Source organism: Filicampus tigris, chromosome 1 (genome assembly GCF_054856515.1).
Source record: "Filicampus tigris isolate MCC_2025a chromosome 1, RoL_Ftig_1.0, whole genome shotgun sequence".
Classification (NCBI taxonomy): domain Eukaryota; kingdom Metazoa; phylum Chordata; class Actinopteri; order Syngnathiformes; family Syngnathidae; genus Filicampus; species Filicampus tigris.
This window is the reverse complement of record NC_141217.1, coordinates 37,159,160-37,177,350: the sequence shown is the minus strand read 5'-3', so window position 1 is coordinate 37,177,350 and position 18,191 is coordinate 37,159,160. Positions and strand designations below refer to the sequence as shown.

The 18,191-nt window shown below is 43.8% G+C and overlaps 2 protein-coding genes across 2 annotated transcripts in view; both read left to right on the top strand.

The window, feature by feature from the left end:
* The window catches only part of LOC147153933 (matrix remodeling-associated protein 8-like), a 10,057-nt gene extending 9,435 nt beyond the window's left edge, over window positions 1-622 (top strand). Inside the window, exon 10 of the mRNA XM_086038003.1 lies at window positions 11-622. Coding sequence (XP_085894129.1) covers window positions 11-36 — 26 coding nt within the window. The 3' untranslated portion in view covers window positions 37-622. The remainder of the gene's footprint in view (window positions 1-10) is intronic.
* Window positions 623-1,304: 682 nt separating this feature from the next.
* Window positions 1,305-18,191, top strand: part of LOC147153932 (segment polarity protein dishevelled homolog DVL-1-like) — a 31,399-nt gene continuing 14,512 nt past the window's right edge. The window contains exons 1-5 of the mRNA XM_086037976.1: window positions 1,305-1,492; window positions 1,602-2,206; window positions 12,289-12,358; window positions 14,021-14,142; window positions 17,417-17,535. Of these exons, the coding sequence (XP_085894102.1) occupies window positions 2,037-2,206; window positions 12,289-12,358; window positions 14,021-14,142; window positions 17,417-17,535 (481 nt within the window). The 5' untranslated portion in view covers window positions 1,305-1,492; window positions 1,602-2,036. The remainder of the gene's footprint in view (window positions 1,493-1,601; window positions 2,207-12,288; window positions 12,359-14,020; window positions 14,143-17,416; window positions 17,536-18,191) is intronic.

Sequence of the window (18,191 nt, the reverse complement as noted above, 5' to 3'; positions counted from 1 at the left end):
CTTCATGCAGACTTTGATGGCAAGCTGTGCAAGTGAGTCGCCGTGGAGACGCTGCTGGCTGGACCAGGGCAAACGCCGAGAGAGAAAGCGAGAGAGAGAGAGAGCGAGAGAGAGAGAGAGAGAAGGCAACAAAGCAGAGGAGGCACACTCCCTCTGCTGAAACTCAACACAGCACAAAGCTTTTGCATCTTCAGTTTTTATTTCATCACTTGCATTTCAGAAAATTACCGTCACTTTTATTTGATATTTTATTGTTTATGTTGAATATGAGGTGTCATGATTTTTTTAACTGTTTTGTATGTAGTGTAACATACATTTTATTTCATTTTCCAGCATGCTTTAAGTATAATGTGCATGCATGCAGAGCTGCTAGGTCACAGCTCTTTTTATATGATAGTTGCTTTTGCCCTGTTTTTTTTTTTTTCTTGTTTTTGCACAAATCCTGCTGTATTTTAATTTGCAAATGTTAATTTACTGTATGTGGACAAAATCACCAAATGTTGTGACACATTTTGATGGTACTATCCTAATTTGTTTTTATGTATCGAAGTAGTTTCTTACTGTGTATGTAACCCCCCTCCTCACACCCCAAAATAAATTCATAAATAAATGTTCAACAACAGCCTGTTGGAATCTGTTTATCCAAACAGTACCTGTTTTAAATTGATAAAATGAACGCTTGGTATCATTGATTGCAGTATGCAGAATGGTGTCAGATACCCATGACAATTGACCACTCCTATTGGCTCTAGCGAATCAATGCATGAGATAGAAGTAGACTGCGAGATAGTAAACAAAAGCAAAGCCACAGTAGAGAAAATGGCATTATGTGGTCAACTAAGCCTAGCACAATGTAGCTTATTACTTTGACTTGCTCAAGCTTGATAATGAGTGTGATGGCCATTTTTGTGAGTAGGTGTGCATTTTATTTCATTTTGTTATTTTATCGTTCACCGTGAATGCTATGATTTACAAAAATGACGTATGCACACGTGGCCACACCTCACTGATGTGTTGTGTCATCCTGGCCACCCACTGAAAAATGTCTAGCTACGCTCCTGCATCTCCAAGCAGCAAATGAATGATTGTATTAAATTCTTTTTGTCTTCCTTGTTATCTATATTATTTTTATTGATTCATTTATAACAGACAATAGTGATTTTAGGTCGTTTAATTACCTGACATGTTTCGGCGTGTTACTTCCGCCTTCATCAGAGAGTCACTGGTGTAGTTGCGACGCGTCTTTATCAGCTGATGCTCCATGAGGGCGTGACTTGCCTGTCAATTTTGACAGGTAAGTCACGCCCTCGGAACCATCAACAGGGACGAGGAGCTTTCATGGTCTCTACCACCTGGAGAAGCATCCTGGAGGGGTGAACCGACAGCGGGGGGTGTGACTTGCCTGTCATGGAACATCATCTGATAAAGACGCGTCACAACTACACCAATGACACTCTGATGAAGGCGGAAATAACACACCGAAACATGTCAGGTAATTGAACGACGTAAAATAGTGATTGTCTGTTATAAAATAATCAATAAAAATACAGCAAATGAATGAGGTCATCCACTTCTGCACATCCAATATGGCGGCGACGCAGACGTATACAAGGTATTGACAAAGGCGCCCGCCGATGTCAAATAGCTGCCTATGTGCGTAATCTCCGAGGCCGCCACTAGATGCCAGCAGCGTGTCGCCAACGGGGCGCTTGAAAGGCGAGCAAACGTTCCTCCCAGCAGCAAATGGCAAGGATGTGGACTGACTGTCCCTTCCTGTTTTACAGCGACCGGAGCGCCGTGGAGCAGAAAGACGGGCGTGACGCAGGCGAACATGTCGGAATCCACGCTGGGCTCGTCCCCCAGGTGGACGCTCTTTCATTAGCGCGTGCTGCTCGCTGCTTTGAAGCGTAGCAGGCGGGCAGGCAGGCAGGCAGGCAGGAAGGCAGGAAGGCAGGCAGGCGGGCGGCCAGGCAGGCCTGCTTCTTGCCATTCTGTTGCAGTGTGCCTTCGCCAATGCTTGCCCTCCTCTCGGTCTCATGGCGGAGACCAAAATCATTTATCACATCGACGAGGAGGAGACTCCCTATCTGGTCAAACTGGCGGTTTCTCCGGACAAAGTCACCTTAGCCGATTTCAAAAATGTGCTCAACAATCGGCCCGTCCACAGCTACAAATTCTTCTTCAAATCGATGGACCAGGATTTCGGGTGAGTGCCCGCGATGTTTTGCTGTTGTTGTTGTTATTGTTGTTGTTATTGTGCGGCTTGTCCTTATTATCGTGCGCGAGTGGCCCTAAGGCGCCGTGCGTGTTTGCACGCTTCCTGGCACCTGCTTATTATTCCCGGCGGTCGGTCCAGTGCGCGGTGGACGAGCCGCACGAGTGTTCGAGCTCACACCAGATCCATGCGTGGGCTCATCATGACTCACATGCACACGCACGTTCTCGTTTGTTGTTGTGTCACTTCTTTAGGAACACCGACTGCAGGTGAACAGCTCGGTGATGAGGAGGGAGAGCGGCGTCGTTATTACTATGCTTTGTGGGAGGACATTTATATGCATTTAACATTTCAATCTTGATTGTATTCCAAAGAACAGTGAAGAAGAACTTCACTGATGTGAAAATCTCGAATAGCGATTTTCTCAGTCTAATGAGACAATGCAAGGGCCGAATCAAACATCCAATTGTGCATTTGAATGGCCACTCTCGATGTTCAGGATCGCTGTGATCAGGTCTGCACGTTTACGCTGACACAGATTCTTCTTCCACAATAGTCAGGCAGACTGACTAATATGGTCTTATAATGATATTGTGCTAGCTACACCGTGCATGAGTATTGCCTTCGAAGGTTTGAGTTTGAACCTCTAGCTCTGTGGCGTTCCAAAACGTGCATCTTGGCTTCATTTGAGACTAAATTGCCCCGGGTGTGATTGTGGGTGTTGTTTTCCTCTCCCTCTGCCCTTTGATTGACTGGCGACTGGAGTCCAGGGTGTACCCCAAGCCATGCCAAAAGCCAGCTGGCGTAGCTTCCAACTCACCTGTCCCCCTAATCAGGATTCGTAGTGGAGAAAATGGCTTTAAGGATGTTGTGTAGCTTGCTTATGCCCCTTTCGAACAGCATTACATTTTTTTTACACACCACCGTCATTATGTACAAACCTTAAGAATAAATGCATTGCCTCTCAAATGATGTCAACCATAATTGGAGATTAATATGTTGGTAAAGTCACTTTTTTTTTACACAGCTTTTTATGTAGTCTGAGGCGGTGTACCCACAAACTGTTGTGTGGTGATTGCACACCATCTCTCACAAAGTTACCGAAATATAAAATAGGAATGAGAGGAAATCTAGCAAATAAACGAAATGTGTATCATTTTTCAATCATACATTGGCACAAGAAAAGGGATTTTAAACTAAGGGCCAATTGTATATGACAAAATCTCAATATATCTCACAGTAGATACCTGATCAATGTCGATAGAAACGGCACTGAATCCATTTTAAAAAATCAGTAAGCAAACCCTGACCCCATCATTCTGTATGGCGTCGGCAGAGGCTACAGTATGGTGTTAGACTTGCGCCACAATTACAAGCACCCAAGAAGAAATTTAGTGCACAAAAGTGTTTTACTGCCAAATATTTTCAATTGTATTTTTCCTCTTAATACTTATTTTATTTATTTATTTTCATTTTTAATCATTTTAATTGTTTTAATTTTATATTTAATCAATTTGTTTGGTTTGCTTATTTTAAATAGATAAAAACAAATCAATAGTTATCGTTAGGCTAATCTGAAATACGTACATTGTGATTCTCCCAGCCCCACTAAGCACGTTATATGTAAAAAGACGTTCATTTAATCTTTAAATTGACCTGCTAATTTGATTTTTTTTTCCATCATTGTTTTAACCTCTTCTTTAAGGTTAAATGCTTAAAATAAAATGACCTAAAATCAGCATTTTCCTTCTGGGCCCTTATTTTGAAGAGTTAAAAAAAATAGTAATAATATTCATTATATATCGATAACGACTGATACAAAATACTTATATTGTGATAGATCACTCAGCTCATGTTTGAATGTTTGCATTGATTAAGAGTGACTTTGTTGTGACGGTAATGCCGTGTTGTTGACATTATGAACAAATCCTCCACTTGACTGGTTGTGTAGCCAGGAGCATTTTTAGGCGAGTCCTGTTCAGCTTTGTCAGCTCTCGCTGTCAGAGAATGATACTTACAGACTGAAGCTACTAGCCAAGCACCTTCATCACATTCTTCGCAAGGAGCGTGTGTGTGTGATGGTTTGCTGACTATTCCAGGTTTGAATACTGTAGCAGTGCAGAAACGGACTCCCCCCTGTGTGGCGTCTTTGTCCTGGTGCAAAAATCTGACAGGCTTGTGCTGAGTACGACATATTTATGTCAGTTTGTCATTCCGCCACGAGTCGTCATCCCGTAACACGTGCTGGAAAGGCAACAATCCGAGTGGAGGAAGCGGAGGAAGGCAGGCGGCGTCTCCACCCCAGACGTCATCCATTTCCACTGCAGCCTGACCTTGGGAGGGAAAGCAACTCTTCCTGGTGGCAGGCCCGGCTCGGTGTGTCTCTTTCTCCTCGCCTTCCTGCCTCTCTCGCTGGGCCGCAGGTGATCAGCGAGCACATTATGGCAACATTACGTGCTGTGAGTCTGAAGGCGTCTCTGAGAGCAGCTCCAGGCCGCGCTTGCAGCGTCTGGCCCTGGCCGCACTATTGAAGCGGCGGCAGTCAAAGGCAGAGAGGATGGCAAGCCTTTGTGGCAGCCGCGCTGGCCCCGCCGCGCCGAGACTGCTGAGCAGAGGAGGAAAACATCAAATCCCTTGCAGTGCGAGATGCTGTTTGAAATGTAAATGAGCAGCCAGTGCAAGGTCCTCTGTAGTAGACCCCCTGTCGCGCTGGAAGAAACAGCCACGCTCTTCTGGGATCGCCCAAATACATGTGCGCCATTTTTATCCGCCCTTGGAGTAACGACCATGCAAAATGTGATCAACATTCGCCAGACAAACGGCTCGACTTGTCCCTTTATTGCCGAGGACGTGCCCCGCCACTTCCCACCCGAGTCCTAACTGCACATTTGCATCGACATGCGTGATTTGTGCACAATGCACACTTCAGTTGTTTTTGTTTTCGTAACGGCATCAATATTCATAAGGCAAATCGCTAATTGAGCGACCCACTTTGCTTGCTTGCTCAGAGACTTGAAGTTGATGGCGTGTTGTGGCAGGCGTCATTGGCGCTGGTGTGGCGGAGTGCGCTCGAGGTGATGCTGGTCACAGAGGAGCCGGCGGCCACGCTCAGCGTTTGCATTTGAGTCGCAGACAAGACGGCCAAGCCCCTCTTGTTTGCAGTCAGTCACCCGGCCCCGTGAGCTGCTCATTTGTTTCATCAACACCAAGCAAATGGTTGACAACTATCATGATGCTGTTTCCATAGTTTACTGAATCTGCTTGTTCTTCGACTTCTAATACTTCAAAAATGGTCAGAATAACTCGGTGTCTCAAGCAGAGTTAATAATACTATCAAGGCAAATCAGTGGGTTTTTCTATTTCTGATGGCTCAGGCCAACTGCTCTTCTCCCGGATTGTTTGTTGTAAGGACATTAACGGTACACACTTGACCCATTTTGAGCTGGAAAAGTATGCTCAATATCGACGTCTTCACAAAAAAACAGGTTTTCTGATGTTGCTGATTAGATTCAAATCAGGATCCTTGTCATACTTTTGAATTGACGTTTCTCCATCGAAACTTGCACGTGGATTTTTTTTTTTTTTTTTTTCGAATTAATATCCCTTTTGATGATCGAAACTATTCACTGTGGTTGGGCCATTGGCAGGATTTGTGTGCATCTATTTGCAGGCCTCATAAAGGCTGTCCACGGATCTTGAACAACATGGAGGCCTAAATGATCCCTTCAATACAACATCAAGGTATGCAATATGGCCTAAAATTCACATCACAGTATACTGTCGGTGGAATTTCGTCAAGGCAACACTATACTGTCTTTCGATGGCCTTTAGCGATTGGTGTCATCATTCCTTATACGAAATTGATGTTTGACAAAAAAAAAGAAATACTAATTGATTGACGAAGGAAGTCTTCTCCTCTCCCCCTGTCGTCATCCATGGCCAGCCTGTGGAAATAATTGACAATTATAAATGCTTCAGGATCATTCTTGACACCAAGCTAACATTTGACTCCCACTGACTACGTTTGTGCTAAGGCCCACCATAGTTGCGTTGACTTCTTTAAGTTTTAAGATCAAGTATTATTTCGTCGCTATCATGTGAAAAACACTTATCTCCATTTTTTTTTTTTTCATTTTCTTATTTTTACATGAATCATGTTTCTGTGTTACAGACATCGCATTAAAGTGAAAATTAAAAAAAGTTTCCAAAATTGGAGATAAGTGTTTTGCACAGGACAGTGACGATATGTTAAAATAAAATTGGCTAGAAACAGCCTTTTTTCTCTGGTCCATATTTGCAATAGTAAAAAAAAAAAAAAAAAAAAAAAAAATTTCAATATACTTTACATCAATATAGACCGATGTGAAATAATTATATTGTGATACACTTTCAGTCATATTGCCTCGGTGTATTGCATGATGAGCAACTCTTTTTTAGTGATACTTATCAGCTCATAGGTTGTGCGGAGCAAGTTAGCTTAGCACCTAGCATTGCCCCTGTAGTTCCCAAGCAGCCGGCAATGCACAAGGGATGGACGACTGTTGGATGTAGACGTACATGCATAAGGCTGGCAAGCTCCGTGGTTAGAAGTACTTGAAGCCACTTTCACACTGAGGCTGATATGATGACATCATCAATAAGCGCTTAAGTCCAAATCTGCACCTGTCCCGTAGGCCATTATACCTTCTACATGCACATACCATGCACCCCTTTGTCATTCTATGATGCCACAGAAAATAAACGTTGCTTTCTAATTTTGGATTCAATATGGCAAAGAAGTCCGTACTCCGCAGTCACTATAAATGTTTCATACACTGTAGTATATTAAAAAAAGCACTGGCTGACGGGATAGGCTTCCTGGTCAGTGCGCCATTAGCCAGCCAAGGACACAGAAAAATGGGTGTGTTGCGTCAGGAAGGGTCTGAAAACCGTGCCAAACAAATCCCGCAGCTGTGACAACCCCTGGCAGGGAAAGATGAAAGTCACTTGGACTGTACTATATTAGAAAAAAAATGAAAAGTTGAGCCCACTTTGAGTACTCATAAATAGTGAATCAGAGGTTTTACATTTGGTCAAAGTGGCCCTAAAAAGATCTTCGATTGGACCTCTCTAAATCAGATGATGGTCTCAGATGAATTTGTCTTCAACTTGGAGTCGTTATTGCGTCTCCTGCTTGCGTTGTGTCGTTGATGTTATAGTCAGCCGCTAGTCAGGAAACGTGTGGCGTTCTGAATGGCATTGTTTTGCTTAGCTGCAGGTGAGGTTTTGCAACAGATGTTTATGGGATTAGTCATTCATCGTGCTCAACGGCAGAATGAGGAAGCGTAGCTGATACTTTGTTTATTCTCACAACTGGTCACACAGCTAGCAAGAGAGAGGATGCAAATAACATAACAGAGCCGTCACTTCCTTTGACTTTTCCCTGAGGTGGATACAGCGGCTAACTCGGCGGCCGAGCACTTCCGCACGCCGCGAAGGCCGCGTTAGCGCCAGTCCCTCGGCGGCACGGCTAAGCGTGTCAGTGGCGGGGAAGTTGTCAGCGTGACCAAAGTGCTCGCTGGCTGCCCGGAACTGCTCGCTCCTCGTGCCTCTCTGCCTTCCCACATCTGGGTGTGAGAGTCGCAGCTGTTGTTGGCACGAACCGCCCGCATCCGCAGCTCCTGTCGCGCTCTGTATGTGAAGGGTTTTGACACTACTTTTTGTGAATCACCACATGTCGGCGACTGGTTTTACCCTGGTTCAAAATTGGAAGTTGCCAGTGAAGGGGGTAGCAACGTCGCAGATGTAACAGTCAATCAAATATGAAAATCCGTTTTCGTGTTTTAAGCGTAAGCAAGACCTATGTCCCCCCCCCCTCTTCTTTGGGGCTATCCGCTTCTTCCTTTACAATCACACCTTGTTTTTGTGGTGTAATAAAAAGTCAGACTATACAGTATATTGCATGTGGTGGCTGGGTACCCGATAGCGATTTGCAGTTTTTCCATTGCAGCGTGCCAGCGTTTTTTAGTGTGTGGCGAAGAACTGCCTACTGTCATTTTTTTGGGTGATATTCCGCTTCAGTCACATTCGTGAGGTGCTCGTGTGAGGCCGGCGTGCGACTCGCAGCCGCAACATGGCATGTTCTCCATAGACTCAATTGGGCCTTTCCTCATTTTTGTCAACAATTGAAAGTGGATTCTTGCACCACCTTAACGGTGAAGTCAACCCGAACCTATTTTTTTCAAGAATATGTTCTATGCAGGCCCACTAGTTGAAACAAGGCAATATGAGTAATAGGAAATATGAGTTAAGCAGCAAAATCCACCCGCTTTTAGCCATCTCAAGGGGCAGCCATTTTGTCACTTCTGTCGACTGAAAATGACATCACAGACCCTCAGGGCTCAGATGACGACCAATCACGGCTCACCTGTTTTCTGAAGCTGAGCTATGATTGGTCGTTATCTGAGCCCTGAGGGTCTGTGATGTCATTTTCAGTCGACAGAAGTGACAAAATGGCCGCCACCAGAGATGACACAGAGATAAGAGACACTTTACTAGCTAGCTGCCCGCAATGGAAAGTAAAAGTTTTCACACTTCACGGAACCATTTGGAGACGTGAATTACGCGACTTGACTTGACATGCCGTACGGTATGTTTGAGTCCTTGCTATTGCACTCAAGTTCTGTAGGTGTCGCCAGTGCGCTTTCAAACTGTTGCCAACTGTCAAAACAATTCCAAGAAGGCGGCGCCGGCATTTCTGCCTTCTATAAACGCGAAACGTGAATGCTAAAAACGTTAACAACAAAGCAACGTGCCTCTGTGAAAGGTGTGTTTATTTGTTGAGAAAGAGCCACAGATGTCTTGATGTAGTCAGCCTTTTACGCACACACACGCGCTCGTCCTATGGTTACATGAGTTTTAGCCGGTTGTTCAGCATCTCTGCGTAGGTGGAGTGAGGGCAACACGCCTCATAGATTGATTTGATAAGTCTCCGCTTCAACTATCATATCTCGCAACATATTTCGAGCACGCCACAAATTCCAGTGGGGATACGTCAATCATTGACATTGCTCCAGCAACGACAAAACGACTGCCAATCATCACGTTTGTAAGTGTACTGGCCATCTTATCTCCGCGGCGCCATCTGCGTGTGCCTGGCAGCTGTGACGCCGGCTGCCGTTGAACTTTGTCCCAGCATGTCAACGGTTAACTGCAAGCTATATTTTTCTTCGGTGGGAATTAACAGCTAGTGATGAAGGAGCCAATGTGCTTTCATGCATTATAATGTGACAACCTGGATTCCCCCCCCCCTTTTAGATTATTATTAAAGTTGTGCTGTGCGATATAACCGCATCATAGTGCAATATAGAAACGTGCCTACAGTGTAAGCCTCATTTTGATATGTATGTGCCTGTGTGGTATTGGGTTAGCTGTTTGGCTACGCTAATGTAGCTTCCAATACAGTCTGTAGCACAACAGCTGTCTTATTCATCTTTATTCCTCCAGATGCTCCAGACATGATTTATTGATTTATGCTTAATCCAATTCTTATACAAATGAAATGGTACATTAAAGTCAATTGGAAAAACAATATAAACGATAAAGGCCAAAAAGAAAAGAAAGCCAGGATGGAATGCACATGTCGCTGATTTTTTTTTTTTTTTTTTTTTTTTTTTTTTTTTTTTATAATTCGAGGATTGCTTCTCAGGAGTGGATTCTGGCAGGATGACCAAGACATGGGCCGGTTTTTGAACAGAAACGCATCACGAATGCTCAATATAAGTATGCGTTGCGTTTTATTGTTAAAAATGAATGTGCTATGAGAGCCGATTCATTGGCCAGGAAACTCTTGTGTAGAAGCACACATGACTTTTGGAAGGAGTTAAAACACTTGAGGGCCATTAGAAAATATCTGCCGAGTGCAATTGATCTTAGAGCTCAGCGTGGCGTCAGCACCATGGTAGATTATTTAATGGTCTTCGGCGAGAGCCTTTTGCCTTGAATGATGTTGACCATGCAGAAATAATAGTGTCAAATGAAGTTCTCAAAGCTGTCACTAAACTGTCTAATAATAAGGCAGGATTGTGTTACAGCTGAACACTTAAAAGTTTGCAAGCGTAAGGTTAGCACCACTGCTCTCCATTTGTCTCACAGCCTTTCTCTCTCATGGATTCTTACCTGACACTCTGCTAACTGTGTTATTGACCCCAGTCATTAAGGATAAAACTGGGAAGGTTGGCAATTCCGACAACTATAGACTTATAGCTCTTGCTAGCGTAGTGTCAAAAGTCATGGAATCAATCATACTGGACAGGATTTCACAATTGGTTACATCTACTGATAATCAATTTGGGTTCAAGGCTATGTTAGGCACAGACATGTGTATATATGCATTAAAAGACATTGTCCAGAAATACAAGAGACAGAATTCATCAGTTTTTGTGTTTTTTTTAGATGCTCTTAAAGCATTTGATAGGGTGAATCACCAAAAGCTTTTTATGAAATTGATACAGAGAGGTGTTCCCAAATACATTGTGCGGATTTTAATATACTGGTATGAAAAATAAACGATGCAGATTAAATGGGGGAATAATGTGTCCAGCCCATTTAATGTAAGCAATGGAGTCAGGGCAGGGTGGAATTCTGTCCCCAGTTTTATTCAACTTGTATATGGATGAACTCTCAACAAGGCTCAAATCATGTAAGACTGGTTGCGTGGCTGGAAATTTAATTGTAAATCATTTACTATATGCTGATGATTTAGTAGTGTTTAGTCCGAGCTCTGCTGGCCTGCAGCAGCTCCTTAACATCTGTACTGATTACGGTTTGCAGCATGACATACAATATAACTCAACAAAGAGTGTGATTATGACATGTAGGGCAAAAGAGGACAACCACATGATCCACCCTCTTTTTCATCTGTTAAACACAGTTCTCACTGTAACTGATGAGGTTAAATATCTCGGTCACAGCCTCACTGCCAATACGGCGGATGATGATGATATTTATAGGCAATGTAGAATCTTGTATGCTCCGGCTAATACACTGATGCGCGGGTTCGGTTCATGTACTGATGATGTACAGTTGAGTCTTTTCAAGTCATACTGTACACCTCTGTATGCAGCCCACCTATGGATTCAATATAAAAGAGCCAATATGTACAGTCTACTGGTGGCCGACAATGACGCATTGCGGATGCTCTTGAGAAGACCTCGATGGACTAGTGCGACTGAGATGTTTGTCTCTGCACGAGTGAACACTTTGCAAGCGGTACTACGAACTCTAATGCACAGTTTTATTTGTAGGCTAGGAAGGTCTCAAAAGGAAATCTTGGTGTCACTCGCAAACATTGGGGTTAGTGCAATTTGCTACCAGTCGGACATGTGGAAACACTGGTATGCCTGTCTTTTTATTGTGTGATAATTTATATTTAGTTTGTGCTGTTTTTGTATGTTGTTTTTTATTTTCCTTTTTTTTTTTAATTTAAATTTAAATTTGCACTTGTAATTAGGACATTTTGAAGAAAAATACTATATCAGGATATATATATATATATATATATATATATATATATATATATATATATATATATATATATATATATATATATATATATATATATATATATATATAATCAGCCTTCTATTGCAATATAAGCCATTTTTCTAGATCACCCAGCACTATTTAAGATTTTTCAGGTAGCTTGCAACCTGGAAGACTGCTGGAAATCGTCATGTGCTTGTATGTTTGTTACACTGAACAAAAATATTCATGCAACACATTTTTATTGAGCTGAACTCCAAGATGTACAACTCGTTCTGTGTGTTTCTATTTCTCTCAAAAATGTAGCACATCTGTGCTAGCAAGGCTTCATCCTGTTTTGCTAAATGTAGAAGTTGGTTAAGTGACACCTCGACTTGAGAGAAATATACCTTTTGTGTACATGGGATGGGAACATTCTTAAATCTTATGTCTTACAAGGGGCTATTCGCAGTCAGGCTTGGTCCGTATCTCGAGCAATATCGGAGCATTTCTGGACCCGTGCAGGTATCACGTGCCCTTGACCTGACTTTGTGTTTGTTCCTGCTCCATAGGGTTGTCAAAGAAGAGATTTCCGATGACAACGCCAAGCTGCCTTGCTTCAACGGCCGGGTGGTGTCCTGGGTAAGTCAGATGATGAGACGGTGCAAGCGCACTTGTATGCAACACTTGTGACTCATACAAATGTGTCCGCCTCCACACAGCTTTTTTTAAACACCCTTCAGCTCTACTATAGGTGTCTTTAGCTCTGTTTTATGTTCATCTGCTTGAACATTCATTGGCCAATGGCTCCTTTTGACCACTAAAGCAAGATCTCTTAATTGTGGTGCAACATATTTGTCACTCGTGTTACTGGAGTTGCTTTTCCAGTGTTGTGTAATTACCAGCGTGGCTCCAGGGGACAATAAAGGATGTCCAATTAAATTAAGCTGTCGTGTTAGCAGAGGATTTACATTTAAACCGTTCCACTCTCAGTCAAGAACCAAGAGAGAGGTTAAAGCTGTGGCCTGAATTATTGATGAGCACCATTGTACAGCAGGATGCCCATTTCATTTGCAGAGTTGGCTGTCTTTTATGTTTTGTTAGTCCATCATGTCATATTTTGTTTACACCTGCGATAAAAATAATGAAAATGTTTCTCAATTAGTTTGCATTTCATTTCTTGCAATTGGGTTTAAGTGTTAAGTGGCCTGGAAATAGCATTTTTCATCAAATGCAGAAATCGATGCTGTCAGAGTACTTTTACTTTTTTTTTTTAGATTGATTGATTGAAGTCTTTATTTCGAACAAGAGAGTAAAAAAATTACCAAAAAATAATAAGCAATTTTTAGTATACTTGACAGTAGGGCTGCTAGATTGCGAAAAAAATATTAATCACAATTATTTTGATAACAATTGAAATGACGATTATTAAAATGATCGTTTATTTTTGGGTACAAAACAAGAAAACGTTCAAATGTAAAAAATATAAAGATAAATACATTTCTTTGAAACACTATAATTATGTATGTTTCTTTCACCAAACGAAACAAAAAAAAAAAAAAGTAATAATTATTGTAAAAAAGAGGTAGAACTGTATAAATTCAAGTATGATTTCCTATGCATTTATATCCAATCTAAATGCATATTAATAATCCTTTTTTATGATTCTGCCAATTTTGTAATGGTGGAATATAATAATCGTAATTGTAATTGAATTTCGATTAATTGCACAGCTCTACTTGACAGTGCGGTATGGACAAGAGTTTATACCCCGCCATAGGTGATTGTACATCCTTAGAATGATATGATATGTCCCGACATTTAACAATACAAACAAGCGCACGTGCCTCACTCTGCCAACTAAGTGTGCCACTTCAACTCGGAGGCGTTTCAAGTCCATCAATCGAAGTACACAAGTACGGGTTCATTCATAAGTTAAAGCCTCTGACTGACACAGAGCGTAATGTGCTCCAAACATTCCCAAATCAACACCGCCTCTGGCCGAAACAAACAAGTCGCATACTACTATTACTACTACAACTAATGATGATGATGATGATGATGAACCCAAGGGGGAGCTAATTACCGTAACAGTTGGGTAAACCGTGGGTCAGGTCTGGAGAGTGAGGATGACGTAAGATAAAGGCAAATATTGTTGCCATAGCGACCATCTCAGACACTACTTTAGTGTAGCAACACTGCGCAGCCCATAAAGTTACGCTACACAAATAAAATTGTATTGGGTTGTGCGTGTGTGTGTGTGTGTTTGAATGCTTGATTCTTTGTCCTCTCCTTCTCTCCTAGTTGGTGCTCGCAGAGAGCGCTCACTCTGATGGAGGATCGCAGTGCACTGAGAGCCATCCAGAGCTGCCCCCTCCTCTGGAAAGAACAGGCGGCATCGGTGACTCCCGGCCCCCTTCCTTCCAGTGAGTAGGCCGATCGCTGCTCGTCATGTATGCACAATTACACACACACACACACACACACACACGCGTGCATGCATGCCTATATTCAAGCACACACTCCTCTGTGACCTTTTTCCTGCGCAGTGTGCCCATTTGAGCTTGCCACATAGATTCATCACTTTGGGCTTGATTGGAGGTGAAGTGTTGTGCTGCGCGCCTACACTATGTGCGAATGTGCCACGTGGAATATGTGCGAAAAGGGAACTATGGAATCATGCTCCGGGGCCACTTTTTGTCCCTCCTCGCTCGCCACGGAGTATAGAGGCGCTTGTTGGCTTTTATTTGTACAAATGATGCATATGCTGCTGCTGTTCTAAAATAGCCTTTGCAGCGTAAATGTCTCCAGGCAGTCATTGCGTAGCATTAGTCTGTCAAAGCACTCATCCATATTTGCTTGATTGAGCTTCCTGTGTGTAAGTGTTAGGGACACACTGGAAGGAAAAAAGAAAGTGTTACAATGAGGAAGTGCTCATCTTACCAAAATAGTCATATTTTTTCAAGAACAATTTTCAGATTTACATAACAATAAATAAACAATAGCTCCAACAAAATGTTTTTTTTTAATTTCCCCCAGAAGTTTAAATTTTACTTGAATGAATTTGTACTTTTTTTTTTTTTTTTTTGATAAAAGGAGGCAGTTGTAGTTTTATCAAGGGACGTGATTTCAGGATGTCCGAGGCGCAGTCTTTTAGGTGCAGAAAACAAGTTTGTCTTTTCCAGTGAGACATGCTGGCTCATCAAACAGTAGTGCAAATGAAAATGTTACCTGATGATGGTATAGAACGTTAGTAATTGTATGCCAAATACGGACAGAGCCAACGGTCTCCACATGGGTGGCGGATTTTGAAATTCACACCTTGAACTGCCTTTTTTTTTTTGTCGTCATTCCTCGGCTATGTTGCAGTTCACTTACAGTGGCCCCACAAAATTGCAGGATTTTCTATGGGACATATCTCCTTGCCTGTCGCATAGAATCCTCCTTACATGGCAGAAATCTGTAATGCCCTCACGATTGGGAAAGGTGAGCTGGTAGGTCTGACTCATCAACACAATGAGCACACTCACGCAGGAGCTACTGTTGGCCACAGCTCACCCACAGACATTCACACGCAGACTAGCTTGCGCCAGGCGGGTTAGCTCTCGCCTGCTCGCTGAGGGTCACGTGCCATCACACCAAGCCCCACAACACACGCATACTACAATATATACACTATTTCCTGTATATTTTCTGCTTTGTGTTCGAGTGTGGATGCGATTTGTTTGAAAAGTGTGTTTTGATGATAAGTTGAAATGTGTTTGACATGTGGGAAGAGTTTTAAGCAAACACTTGCCATTTTTCCATGGTCCCTCTATATTTATAGTGTGTGAGTCCGGAACGTATCTGTTCACTTTATTGCCAATTTGTCCTGAAAAAAAAAAAATGCTAATATACTTTAATGTCTTCGAATGCCACTTTGTACTCATAGTCTAATTTCATTTTCTTGGGCCCTTCTTAGTCATGAGCACTTGGAATCGTCCCGGGTTTTTCTCTCAGGCCGTCTTAATCCTTCGCCCAGGCAGAAAGATTTTCTTGGCAGCCCGATGACCAATACCTGGAGAATATCGCGCCTCCTGCTAAAGAGAAAGTCGGCTCTAAATATAACTGGAAGGGCTGGCGGTTGTTGTCATTGCAGGGCCAAAGCAATCGGCCGTGGCTCTATATTGAGAGCAAGCAATCTGTCATGTCTCCTGTATCTCTTTATCCAGAGTTTGACGTCTGGGCTCGAGTTTGCCCTCTGCTGCTGGCCCTCCTGATTTGATTGTTCGCAGCCAGCCGGAGCTACGACTACTGCCCCCATGTGGTGGAAAGTGACGGTGCGGCGACCTTCGCATGACTATCCCCCCCCCCCCCCCCCACCCTCCTGGTTTTCTCTGGCGAGCTGGCCCTTTCTCTTTTTCCTCTTTGAGACAGACAGGCAAACCGAGTGAATTCCCCACGGTGAAGCTCGTCGCTGTAGCCAGCCTTTCCCGCTCTGGCTGGAATGTGATTAGCACGTCGTTTGCCTTTTGCGCCTTCTTCATGCCGTTGACGTGTTTGTGGGTGTGAATGGCTCTTTTTGATGAGCGCACAGAGTTGGTTGTTTTGGGCTGAGAATGGGCGCAAGTGATGTGCTTCTGCCTGCTAATCCGGATGAGCAGACATTAAAGGCACCCATCTCCATTTCCCAAGAGGGAGGGGGCGGACATTTGCGGCAAAGGGGCCGCTGGATTTAAAAAGAGGGGGGTGGGCGTTTGTTCACAGCTGCAGTTTAGCCTTGAATAATCTGCCCCCCGGATGAAGAAGCGGCCACGGCCCGACGGCCGGGCAGCCACGGCTCGCCATCGGCCCCATTTACACTCGCTTCTCGTCACAGTGCATCAACATAAGCGTGAGCCTTGCTTTGCACACCGTCGCTGCCGGCGTCCATTTTAGGCGCGGCGAACGCGAGCAGCTTGCCTCGCAGAATGTTAGCACAGTGTCACGATGATGATTATTATTATTGGCTGATTGCGAATGCGTCGTCTCCTTCTGTTTATGCACGGTGAATGTGCTCATTTGTGTGTGAACATGTGCATAAATTATTACAGGCATGCATTATGGATGCTCGCGGAAGAAACATGTTTACCAAAGTGTGCGTGACAGACAGGCGGAGGAGTAAAAGTGACGACGTCGAGCGGCGTTCTCACCAGCCTCGGGTTTCGTCAAGTCTCTTGACCCGCAAGCGCCGCCGGCTCTCAGACTGACTGAATAACATTTTGCCCTCCGGCCCTTGCGCAACCCCCTGCAGACTCCTCCCAGACACCAACAACACGGGCCTGTTTATTGCTCCGCACACACCTGATCTGCCAGCGCGCACCGTTTTAAGCAGTCGGCCACTCTGCGTTCTGTGTCTGGCTTCAAATCATGCTCAAGGCAAGCAGCTGGACTTTGAATGGATCTCATTATTGCCAGCATTGTCCAGAGTAACGCTCTCTGCGGCCGGCTGCTCTGGCTAATAATGACAGTGGAAAACACATCACCGATCGTAGCACACTGGCTCCAGGTTGTGAATTTGAAACGCAGTCCTCATATGAGATGCGGATCCCCCCCCCCGGAGCTAAACAACAAAAACGGTGCACAACGGTTGCCGGTGCTTGCGTTCTGAAGTGTTGGTCCCAGTTGTTGTGGTTTTTTTTTTGTTTTTTTTCTCTTAACCTCACGTTTTCCTGATTGTAGTGCCAACGCGGTGAGCAGTCGTGACGGCTTGGATACCGAGACGGGCACCGAGTCGCTTCTCAGCCACCGGCGCGAGCGGGAAAGAGAGCGGGCGCGGAGGAGAGCTCGAGAAACCGAGCGTGAGTATGACACGTTTCCGGTTTTGACTTTTGCCTTTGAGTACCCCAACACAGACACGGGCCACATAGAGCCCTCCTGCGGTCTTTGACCGGCCCTCACAGTGACCATCAAGTCAAAGTCAAACGTACAGTAAAATTGGCGGTGGTTTTATTTTGAAAGTTGTGCTTCTTATGTGCCCGCGTTGGCGCTAGCACGAGACAGCTAGCGAGCACTGAAGTGTTGCTATCTGAGACATGTTTTTGCTAATATTTTGAGCCAGGTGTCCCTCTCTGTCGTCCTTCTTGCATCACAGCCAATCTTTGGGACTGGCTCATTCACAAGTCGTATTCCAGGACGGGCGCCCCCTTTGAGCATCTTGTGACTGAGCTTGTGATTTACATTTTCTTTTGTTCCCAAGTCATGTGCAGCTGCTCTTGCCCTGTTTTGTATGTTTATTTTCTTGTGAATTGCACTTTTTTTACATTTACCGTGAACTGTTTATAATTCAAACTGCCCACGACTCTGAGCGGTTAGCCCAAGTGCGCTCTCAGACTGCTGGCTGGTCCATCGATCAAATAGTCGATAAATCAGTTTCGAGTATCACACAGTTGTTCTCATGCACAACACACTTATTTCATTTTGAAGTGGGATTCAAGTTGAACTATAAGGCATTTCA